At 40.8% G+C, this 12,332-nt stretch overlaps 1 protein-coding gene across 6 annotated transcripts in view; it reads right to left on the reverse strand.

The window, feature by feature from the left end:
• Window positions 1-435: 435 nt before the first annotated feature.
• Pid1 (phosphotyrosine interaction domain containing 1) overlaps window positions 436-12,332 on the reverse strand; it is a 261,901-nt gene continuing 250,004 nt past the window's right edge. For all 6 annotated transcript variants that reach the window (XM_076549422.1, XM_016002693.3, XM_042259713.2 and 3 more), the window contains one exon: window positions 436-2,618. In XM_076549422.1, the coding sequence (XP_076405537.1) occupies window positions 2,142-2,618 (477 nt within the window). In that variant the 3' untranslated portion in view covers window positions 436-2,141. The remainder of the gene's footprint in view (window positions 2,619-12,332) is intronic.

The raw sequence follows: 12,332 nt of genomic DNA on the forward strand, positions 1-12,332 counted from the left end.
TCCGTCTGTTCAGCAGGCACCCACATTATCTCCTTCAAAGCCTTTCTGTTCATTACTGATTCCAAGAAGGACAGTTTATTTATTATTTATTTATTTCTTCACAGCCAGTTTATTAATACGTGGCCATTCTAAGAGATCATGGCCTGGAGAGATATTTTTATCTATTCTCCAAAGGAATCATTCTAGGCTTACCTTTCAGGATTTCAGGATAGGCTCTACAAAAGATGAACAGAGGGTTTTAAACAGCAATTATTTGCAAAATGTTTGGAAACATTCTTCTCTGAAATAAGTCCATCACATTAAGCAAGGTCAATATAATATTAGTAACATTATTGTCTCAATTAAGGGGCAGTCATCTATGTGAAAAACAAATTGAAAAAGATCTCAAAATACAAGGAATGTCCTATGTATGATCAATTAAAAAACAAGATAAAATTGCCCTGTTTAACAAGTTTTATTTATTTTACATGTCAAATTTCCATTCCTTAAAAAAGGGAAATTCATATAAAGTATGAAACATCCTGGCTTTATTAACACAAACATATTTTTATTAAAGAGTGAATGCATTTATCTAAAGAATAGTTTACAGTTGTCATAAAGCAACAAGCATATCTTCAGGAGGTGAGTCCTCACCAAACGACTCCATGCTTATTGTACATGCCTTGAAACTGGACCCACACAGGGGACATACACACACACAAACACATACATGGACACATGGGTACACAGACTAAAATACCAACACCATTGCTGTCTGGATTATATTAGCTTTCACTTAAGGCTTCTAAGGTACCCCGTTGCCCTTAGCATCACCAGAAATAAAACACACCCTTTAAAAGAGCAATATCACTTGAAAAGGTGGCTCATGTGCCCTCTTAATGTGTCTATTCATCTTAAATGTGTATATTTTAACAAATACTTTCCATGATTATGATATGCAAAGATCTTGAAATTGAGAGATCTCAAGCTATCAATGATAATTTCTCTTCAGAACTGATAGTCAAAGGGGTTATTCTGACTCTAAGATATTACTGACTTCAGGACAACAAGGTCACATTTCCCTTTAGGTTTCCAGATAGACATGGGCAAACTGACTTGATTTCACTCATTCCCTACATGAGTTCAAGGTTGAAGGATGGAGCAAGACTTCCCAGGCAATGTCATGTCAGAATTTAAACTTCCCATGAAGGAGTCATCCAATGGGACTTAACCAAGTAAGTTACTATATATCAGGACTTAATAAGGACAACCTCTATAGACTTGGGCCACCCATTCTCCTTTTGTTCTAGGGTTTCTGATGTCTGAGACTTCCGGTAGGTCTGCTGACAGTTTATTGAATTAATTTATTTTCTTCCCTGTTGGAGTCCTGCAATGTGTTGAGCTTCCATCCCTTTTGGGGAGACTGAAAGGAGAAAGAACATGGTGGGGCAGAAGGAGGAACATGATCATTAGTTGCAAGGATTCTAAGAAAATAGATGAAGTAAATACAATAGGAGGTTACTACTTGATATGCTCACGTAAATCAAAGCATTAGCTTTAACTGCGAATTAACTGCCATCTAGCGTGCTGTTAGTTGTAAAGCTCAATCCAAGCTCTGCTGATTCACCAGTACTGAGGAGAGTGTCTGCAAACATGCCAAGAGAGAGGAGCAATCAGTCAGTCACCTGGACTGGACATGTCCCTTCCATCCTGCGACCTCCACACCAGCATCACCTCCCCACACCACCCACCAGCCTAGGGATCACAGATATGCCTCTAACATTCTTGTTGGATTTCATAAGGCAGATTAGAACAGTCCATCAGACTATAGCCCGAGAGCATTTGCCTGAGAATGGTGAAAATAGTCGTGGAGATCTCCCACCAGGAAGTGTTGGAATAGGAGAAAAAAACCGAGCAGACAGTCTGGAACCTTCTTCCCCGCCCATACACCCACTCTCCTCATGGTCACAGCAGCAGATTTCAGTGTCACATAATTAATGATACATTTCTTTAGATTTAGAATTGCTCTTCTGAATTTAAAAAGCATGGTCAGCCAATAGTTTTGGCAGTCTTTTCATACCAAATTTGAATCATTGCAAATGCATCTATCTTCTGAAATTCCTTGCCCAATTGCTGCCTTCCCTGTAACATCTCAAATTCCTTCAGCCATCATCAGATTCTAATTCCTGGGAAGCCTCTTCAGAGGAGCTGCTCCTGTGGATCCGCCCATCACTCTTCATACTGTGGAAAGTCTTCCTGAAGGCCTCCATCATGGCATGTGCCAGCTTCTTGGCCTCCAGCTTGCTCTCACATTGCACAGCATGGCAGTCCATCTGGTAAGACAGGTCATCATTGATCTCTCTGTACACCCAGGCGAAGATGTTGGGGCTCACATTGTGGTCAGCTGTGCAGTAGGCAATGCGAGCTACCTGGAAGGTATCCATGTGCACCGTTGCCTCACCCTTGTGGTCAAGGTGATGAAGCCACACTTGGAATGGACGGATCTCTAGGAGGGCGTTGGCTGGAAAAACGTCTTCTCGGGCCAGTGTGTGTTTCTTCCAGAGCTCAATGACTGGCTTCTCGGTGCAGCCAGATAAAAACTGCATGCCTGTGGTGGAGACTTTCCCCAGATAGGTGACCTGCAGATGAGAGATAGGAAGCAAAGGGGGAGGTCAGAACTGCACTCATTCTGATAGGCTGAGAGACAAGAGCCATGATACACACTGAAGTGGCAGGGCCACCAGGGAGGTGTGCATACTCCTTGACCCCAGAGAAGCAGGATTTCTTCCTTTCCTTCCTAGTAAGTTTCCTCTGGGGCAAATGCATCAAAACTCTTTAAACAGAGTTGGATTTTTAAAATCTAATACCAGGAGAACTCCTTCGTTCTTTCAAACCCCTTTTAAATTAAAAGTGACCAATGATGATGATCTTTAATTTGGCATTTCTTTGAAATCATAGGTCACTAGAAGTTTACTTTCAATCAAATTGGAAATGTGAGTGCTCAAGGACAACAGGAAATCAGGAGGCCGGTACATCAGCAAAACAAAGCCTTTATGAAGCTTATCTCTCCACTGGATCCTTTCCCCAAATCCTTCCATTTCTGATTTCCTTTATGCTGCTTGCTTCCAGCAAATACCAAAGAGACAAAAGAGTGTTCTGTCCAAATTACAGCCTGAAGCATCATTTCCCCCTTCCAATGAGAAGTTTTGAAAGTAAGATAATGCCTAGCTATTTTTCAACCTAAATAGTTTGTGAAATGATGGGCATCTGGTTATGAGACTGTAGCTGAGAGATTAGGGGAGACTAATGCAAGGTTATCAAATAGCTAGGTAGGCATTATTAAAAGGAGGAAAAATAATGCCAAAGGATTCAGATACTGTCTTTTTTAAAAACCTTGGGGAAGGCAAAGGGTTTTAGCTCATAAAGGCACTTTCGGCCAAGCCTGAAGACTAGTTCAGTCCCTGAACCTACATGATGGCAGGAGAGAACTGACTTCCCCTAGTTGTCCTCTGATCCCATGTGCCCTTGTTCATAATCTCCCAAGAGGTATATAGTATGGTTTTTCTCATCAGAATGGGTAGAACTGTTGCCACTACAATGTAGACATTAAAAGAATGAAACTAAGTGGTTTGTTGTGGAATAGTAAAGATGTTTTATATTCCTTTATGCTGTGGAATATTTGTTTAATGATGCAAAGGTGTGTTGTATTCTTCTATGTTACATTTGTTTAACTCTGTAAAGCTGTGTTGCTTTGCCTATCTAAAACTCCTGATTGGTCTAATAAAGAGCTGAACGGCCAATAGCTAGGCAGGAGAGAGAAACAGGTAGGGCTGGCAGGCAGAGAGAATAAAGAGGCAGAGAGAAGAGGGAGAAAAGAGAGAAAGGGAAGAAGAGAGGAGGACACCAGGGATGAGCCACCAAGCCATGCAACCAGACTCAGAATAAGAAGGAAAGAGAGGTATATAGAATAGAGAAAGATAAAAGCCCAGAGGCAAAAGGTAGATGGGATAATTTTAGTTAAGAAAAGCTGGCTGGAAATAAGCCAAGCTAAGGCAGGCATTCATAAGTAAGAATAAGTCTCCATGTATTTATTTGGAAGCTGAGTGGCAGGCCCCCAAAGAGTTAACACACACACACACACACACCCCTACAGTGGTTAGTTAACAGTGCAAAATTGTGTGAAATTGGGTTTAAACTTAGACATGGAGATCTAAACACGATGAATGTGAGAAAGGGGATCCTAGAAAAAGATTCATGGAAAGGGGATAGAACTGAGAGCTGACATTTGGCACAATGGCTCCAAGTCAATGGCTATGCTAGTGGGACCACAGGGACTATATACAAAAACTTTAGAACACAAAAATGGGATTGTAGTGTAACCTTTTGTGTACTGGTTCTCTCTGAAACAAGCATTTGCCTTTTAAAAAGTAGTCTTGCTGGGCCTGGCAGTGCACATCTTCAATCCCAGCACTCAGGAGACTAAGACATAGAACTTTCACAAACTTTTGAATGCAGAAGATGGACACATGTCCCCTAGCATGTGAAAAGATGTTCAGCATTGCTAACTGTTGGTTTTTCATCAACTTGACACAAGCTAGAGTCTAAGAAAAGTGAACCTCATTTGGAAATTAATGCCCCTATTAAATTAGCTTGCTGGGCATTTTTTTTTTTTGATTGATAATACATGTGGAAGCTCCCAGCCCTTTGTGGGCAGTCTCACTCCCAGACAAATGGTCCAAGAGGGTATAAGAAAGCAAAACCAGCAAGCCAGGAAGAGCAAGCTAGTAAGTAGCATTCCTCCATGGCCTCAACTTCAGTTCTTGCCTCAAGGTTCCTGCCCTGAGTTCTCACCTTGAGTTCCTTACATGTCCTTAGGATATGTAAGCCAAATAAATCCTTTCATCCTCAAGTTGCTTTTGGTCATGGACTTCTATTACAGCAATTGAAACTTAACTTGGACACTAATTATTTGAGAAATATAATCAGAATTGCAAGGAGATACTATTAATACTTCAAACACATTACTATGACTGTCACCAAAGGAATGGATGATTACAGGTGTTGGCAAGAAAAGAAATAGTCCTTATGCCATTTTGGAGGATTTAAAACAGTACTGAAACTAATGCCTTTGGCAGTTTTTCATCAGGAAGTAAAATACCTGTGTCAACTTGACACAGTCCAGAGTCACCTGAGAGAGGTCTCAATTGATGGATTGCCTGAATTAGTTTAGCTTATGGGCATGTTTGGGGGTTATTTTGATTATTAATTGATATAGAAGGGCCCAGGTCACTCTGGGATGAGTCTGTTCCCTGAACAGGCAGTCCCAGTCCCAAGTCTATAGACAAAGGACAGATAAGCATAAGCCAGCAAATGAACCAGCAAACAGAATTCCTCCATGGCTTCTGCTTTAAATTGTTGCTTGAGCTCCTGCCTTGATGTCCCTCAATGATGCACTGTGACCTGGAATTGTAAGCCAATAAATCCTTTCCTACCCTAAGTTGTTTTTGGTCAGAGTGTTTCATCCCATCAGGAAGGAAACAAGGGAGGATGCCCAGCCCAGCCTATTCACATATAAAGGAGGTTGCCCTAGCCCAAAGTTTGGGAGTTTAAAGTACAAAATGGTGATACAGGGTGGGGATAGGGGCAGGGGAGCATTGATTGGCCTCTGGTAAGGGCACCTGATAGGCGTATCTGGGCAGAGTATCATATAAAAGGAAGTGTTGTGGAATATTTCTCTATACACTGTGAAGATTTGTCATTCTGATTGGTTTAATAAAAGGTTGAATGGCCAATAGCTAGGCAGGATTTTCAGGAACATAGGATGCTGGAAAGAAGAAGGCAAGGAGTCACCAGCCAGACACAGAAAAAGCAACATGGGCAGTATATAGATGAGGTAAATGAGCCTTGGGGCAGCACATAGATTAATAGAAATGGCTTAATTTAAGTTATAAGAGCTAACTAAAGACAAGCCCAAGCTATCAGCTGAGATTTTATAATTAATAATAATTCTCCATGTCATTACTGGGGAGCCAGCAGTCCCAACGAAAAAGTCCAACTACAATGAAGAGGTCAGATGCTGATCAGGAGCAGAAAAGACAAGGGGGGTAGAAACAGCTAAGGTTGAGCCTTTTACAACCTTCTCTCAAGAACTATAAAAGTGCTCACATGAGAAATATCTCACGTCCCTACTAATTCCCACCTTCTCCAAAGTACTGTCATGTCCAACAGAGCCAACCAGAGGACTGGCCTTTAATCATTAATATATTCAACCTCTATCAAACACTATGGAGGTTCATCAAAAAGTTAACACATATTTTGATTCATATGACTCATTCATTCTTCTTTTCAAAAGAGCAAATAGCAGGATTTTAATGAGATTATTTGTATGCTCATGATCGAAGAACCCATTCTGCCTTAGAGATAAAATGTGGAAAGAGTCATTCAAGTGAATACACACAACGGAATAGTATTTAGTCCCAAGGGAAGTTCTTACATATGCTACCACATGGATAAACTCTGAGAATGTTAGTGTTCAATAGAACAAACCAGTCTTGAAATAGATAAACACTGTGATTTATCTTATATTAAAACAGTGAAAATCACAGAGACAGAAACGAAAGTGGTGGGAGACGGGGTTGTGCAACACAGCAATGGGCTCTTGCTTGAGAGGTCCTGAGCTTTTTGTCTTACAAGCCTGGGGAGTTACATTGCTCAGTGGCGGTGAAGGTGCTAGAACATTTGCCTGAATTAATACTACTGACGTGTGTACTCAAAACATGCTTAAGATCCATCGAAGGGAACTCTTAAAAATTGTGATAAGGATGCTGAAGTCTAGCTCTCCACAACTGATGGTTTCTTGTGGGGATGGGGATCAGGAAGGACTCACTTTTCTTTAAGAGACTGGCCACTGAGAGTTTGACTCCCATGAATATATGGACAACACAAATCAGACTTGGCTTTTTGTTGTTTTATTTGTTTTTTGTTTCTTCTTCTTCCTTTTTTTGGGGAATGTAGCGGGTGTTAGTTATTCCGCGGCGCGCTGCCCCTCCTGGCTGGTCGCCACCCGCAGCGTGCTGATTAAAAGAATCATAGCCATGGTTACCTTTTTAGAGCTTTATTGGCGGGGGGGGGGGGGGGGGGGGACACGACAGAGACAGACACAAAATGGGGGGAGGGAGAGAGGGGAGCCAACGGGAGGAAGGAGCAGAGAGGAGAGGGGATAGAGAGCCCACAAAGGGCTCACCCTCTTTTTAGGCTGGGAAGCCAGCGAAGGCTGATGACATAATTAAGGATCAAATCCTTACAGTGGGGGGAGGGGGGGTCCAAAAAGGTAGGAGGCAGACCTGGGAGGACTGGGAAGTGAGTGTGTTCGAGGTGCATGATGTGAAATTCCCAAATAATCGATAAAAATATTATGAAACAATGGTTTAAGATGGTCATTTTCATGTTGTATGTATTTTAAAAAAAACAGTTTGGGTGCCTAAAGAGAAAATACATTCATCCTATTCACTGAAACTAGAAATAATCATTTTACATTTGATGAAAGAAAGATAGTCTGGAGGAAGGAGAATTCTTTTGATCTGCTTTTAGTTTGCTATCATTTATACACACACACACACACACACACACACACACACACACACCTTTCTAAAAGTTATACAGAGAATCCAACTGCAAGAAAATTAAAAGGTACATTTTCAAAAACTTCATTAAAAGCTGTAGATGACTCACTGAAATCAAAAGCAATTTCCTAGTAGTAAAATTCGGACAGCCAGCTAAGAAAAAAATGTAACTCTCCTTATGTTTATTATTCATAAGGTAAAGATTTTTAAGGAAAATACTTTTATTTTGGAAGTGTATTTAGAGAAGAATGAATCAGAGATTAGAAACTCGAAGGTTTTGATGGGATAATAATAAAAGCTACTTGGGGCTAGAGAGATGGCTCAGGGGTTAAAAGCACTAGCTGCTGTTCTTCCAGAGGTCCTGAGTTCAATTCCCAGCAATCACATGGTGGCTCATGATCATCTATAATAGGATCTGAGGCCTTCTTTTGACATACAGAGCATGTATACATGCAGAGCACTCATACATAGAATATAAATAAGTAAAATAAAAAACTTCATCTAATAAAAGCTACTTAATTATCTATAGATAAAAGGGAATTTTAAAGCATTGAGATGACACATAGGTAGAATCTATTCAGGTTAAATTATTGTCTACTCTCACCAGTGACAAAAAAGGAGCCACTAAATAGTATGTGTTAAAGGTCTTAAGTCATCACTTACATATATATCCACAGCAAAATCAAAACCCAAGTGAACTAAAGAGTTACAAAGGATGTTTGTATCACATGTGACGGTAAAAGCAACAAATTTATCAAATTCATTGACAACTCCGTGGGCTAGGATGGGATTTTTCTTTTCAACAGGGTCTCAATATGTAGTTCCAGAGTGCCTTGAACTTGTTAGGTAGACCAGACTGGCCTTGAATTCAAAGAGACGTACCTACCTCTACATTCCCAGTGCTGGGATTGAGGATGTGCCATCACACCTGCTTCTGGATGTTGATTTGGGATATTATTATTACTAACTCTGTTTAAAGTGCAGAACTTAGATACAGACAGGAGATGTACCCAGAATAATTCAGATGGTAGTCCTAGGAACACACTTTGTACATAAAATCTGTGGGGTGTGAGCAACAGCTTAGTGATCTGTGAAGAACTAGACATAGAAGAGTCTGATTTTCCATTGATCATTTTACTATCAGATGACTGACATCCCCATTTGTTGGTGCTGTCCCTCCATGTTTTCATTATCTTTGTCACTGGCATCTAAGATGACATCAACCTTTCCAAATGACTAACAGGATTCAATTGTCAGGCACTTTTGTAAAGGAACTCTTGTCCAGATTCATATACATCCAGGCATTTTAAAAATAAAGATGGTATTCTTATTTTTGCAAGTCTCATAAACAGCAAGAATGTGGAATCTTAAAAGGCTAAAATTACAGAAATAGAGAGCAGGATAATCATAAGCAGAAGCTTGGAGAGTTGTAGGGGCCTGGTTAAAGTGTCCAAAGTGACAGCCAGATAGAATAAATCAAATATTCCATATACTACTATATAGAGGAGTGACTGCAGTCAAATGCATTGTATCAGATAGCTCAAAATAGCTAAAAGATAAGATTTTGAATATTCTTATTATGAAGAAATGATAAATATTAAATAGCTAGAATATTTATAAATATCTGATAGTTACTCAATGTAGAAATGTACAAAACATTCCTCCTGGACCCTGTGAAGATGTACAGTCTGTTAATTTAAAGAATTAAAAAATAAACTCATTTTCTCAAAGTGGCCAAAATTCAATGACACTGTGAGGAACCTGTTTGACACCATTTTAAAGGCAGGGGCCATTATGTGTATTATAAAAAGTAAGTTTTGATTTACTGTAAGGGCTGAGTTCTCTGTTTCCTGGAACCTGGCCTTTCCTAAACCATGACCTTGACCTGTTTTTGAGAATACGCTGGCCCTCCCTGACCCTCCCAGACCCTCTCTGAACCCTTCCTAATCACATGGTGACTTGTCTTTTGAGATTTTTTTTTCTGCATTTCCTTATTGCCCCATTGTCTGTCTTCTGTAAACCTGCTTTGCAACTACTAGTGATTTTACTCCTTAAAAGGAGCCAAATAGATGGATTTTGGGCTGCTCTCTCTTTTTATTGGGGGGGGGGGCAAACCCAGGGCCTTGCGCTTGCTAGGCAAGCACTCTACCACTGAGCTAAATCTCCAACCCCAGAGCTGCTCTCTTTAACCTGACTTAGGAGACAGTCACTGGCCAGCTCTTGGGGGCACCCTAACAAAAACCAAGCTTGCTTCAAATTTGGCTCCAATTGTGGTAGTGGTCTTATTCTCTCCACTGGGGCTAACAAGTATGTATATAGCCACATGCCCTGTGTATACTGGGTCAAGAAGTAGCTAGGTATTGGCAAACAGAAACCCTAGAGCATGGAGTATTGCAGGTGTATACATCTACATCAGCAGTGTCACAGGGGCTTGCTCTAAATCTATAGAGAGAGAACATTCCATGCCCTAGATACCTTCCATGGGAGGCTTGCCATCCTCTCTGCTACATGGCATTGAGAACACAAAGCTTAGTGTGCTACTGCACGATTTCTACCACCAACACAACTGTAAACAGTGTCGGATGCAGGTGATGCGAGAGAGGTGATGTATGAAAGAGATGAATGTTTCCTTGATGAATGGGTTCCTTCTCAGCCCTGTCAATGAGACGTACAATCTTCTGGGGCCATTGAGTTACAAAAAATTCCAACTTTCAAAACTGGTCACTAAATCTGTCCAAACTTGTATACAGACTTTTTCTTTTTAGTTCTTTACCTTCCAGGGGAGATAAATAAAGAGACTTGTAAGATGACAAGAACAGCAGCCTTCCTGAGGATTAAAAGCTAGCCTCAGTCCATAAACACTGGAATCTCTTCTGTGGTCAGAGAGACAGGCATGGGGTAAAAAACTGAGTGTAAATGAATCATTCTAAGAGCAATAAACAAATGGCAGAGAAAGGAAAACTTGTCCTCATGTGTCACTTAATGGCATAAACTCACACCTCAAATGGGTATCTGCAGAGAGTGTCAGCAAGCTTTGTACAACCCAACTGAAGAGACTATCTGAGGACATTCACAATACATGACAGTACACAGGCTGTGTGTGTGAGGGACCCAAAGAGTGTCTGTAGTGCTGACAGCGTCTCCACAGAGCCCTTGTCCTTGAAACCTCTCCTTCCCAAGAATGAGCTGTCCAACCCGCCCACCAGCTCTCCATTCATGAATAACCATTCTTGCTCAGCTATGGTTAAACAAGCCCTGGTTCCTGAGGTCTATCCTCATTTCAGCCAACACCATTCCTCCTTCCTGGAGGCCAGTCCATACCTCATGCTGCTTAGAACCTGCCCCACTTCTCTCTAGATGGGACAAGCTGTGAACAGTAGTGACCTTAGCCCCGAACAAGGATGCATGATGGAAGGATAATACTGTTAGAATTCACACAGCCTGGCAACCAAGGAATTTTCAGCCTTCCAAACTGTATGAGTCCTATACATGAATATTATAACCTGGGCATAAGTCCAGTGTACTTCTGGAGTTCTTAAAAAATAAATGGCCCATCAAGAACAAAAGCTCCCTAGAAGCTTCTCTTGGGATATGAAAGATCTTGCTCTTCTTTTGTGCTCTATAGGAGACTGCCTTTCTCTGGCTAATATAAAATAGCTATAAAATAGCATGGTAGGAACAGAAGGCAGAGAAAACATAGCTGGACAGCCTCATTGCCTTTGGGTTACAAGACAGAAGATGAGAAAAACAAGAGCCACTGTTAACCATGGGTCAAAGGCCACAGTGAAACTCCTTTGCTCTCACATTGATTTCCACTGGCATACTTCAGAGAATGGAGAATGAGAAAACGGGGATTATTTATGAACTCAGCTTGAATCTTCTCTTTTTTTGCTGGTCAAAGAGGAGCAGAACTCCACTGGACCCTGTGAGGATTGTCATCCTCAGGCCAATCATTTTACAGCCCAAACGGCAAACAGATCTGCTAGTGATGGACATGTATCATGTGCTCTAATTTATAAAGGCAGTATTAAATGATAATGACATTCATAGTGAAAACTATGAAATTTTTGTCTACAAAATAACAAGTATGGAAGATTCTAGAAGAATGATGAGTGAAGACCATTCTTGTAATTCCTGAATCCTGAGACCCCAAAGTAGCCACAGCAATTGGAATTGGAGTAGTGACAGTCACCCAGGGCTTCCTTTATACAAGGTGCTTGGTGAAATGTTCATACAGATCATGACTCTGCATTATGTAAGGAATATTATGACATTGTTTTTATACACTAGGGGACTTCAGAGAAATGAAGCAATTTGTCCAAACTAGATGGGGGCCAGGAGTTAAGTTTAGACAGTAAGATTCAAATCTCTTGCCGCTATCAGCTGCATTCTATCTGTCCTCACAAGGATGATCCCTTCAGACAGCAGGTCAACCTATCAATAGGCACCCACCCAGCAGGCTCCCAGCAACCCTCTCTGGAGTGCCTTGACTGGTTTAGGAATCTAACCCTCCTAAGAGGAACTTCCATTTAGTCTTTCTGAATCCCAGAGTAACTCAGCAAAATAGTGAAGGGAATAATCAAACTCTTCATTATTTTTAATGTTCCAAAAAGTCTTTTAAAAAGTGTTTGCTGACAGTATCTTTCCTGTGACATGCCTATATATAATTTAGCAAATAATAAATTTCATTTACATGTTGAGGCTTGAGGGGCAAGGAAACAGTTCAAAGCA

The sequence above is a fragment of the Peromyscus maniculatus genome, chromosome 13, assembly GCF_049852395.1.
Source record: "Peromyscus maniculatus bairdii isolate BWxNUB_F1_BW_parent chromosome 13, HU_Pman_BW_mat_3.1, whole genome shotgun sequence".
NCBI lineage: Eukaryota > Metazoa > Chordata > Mammalia > Rodentia > Cricetidae > Peromyscus > Peromyscus maniculatus.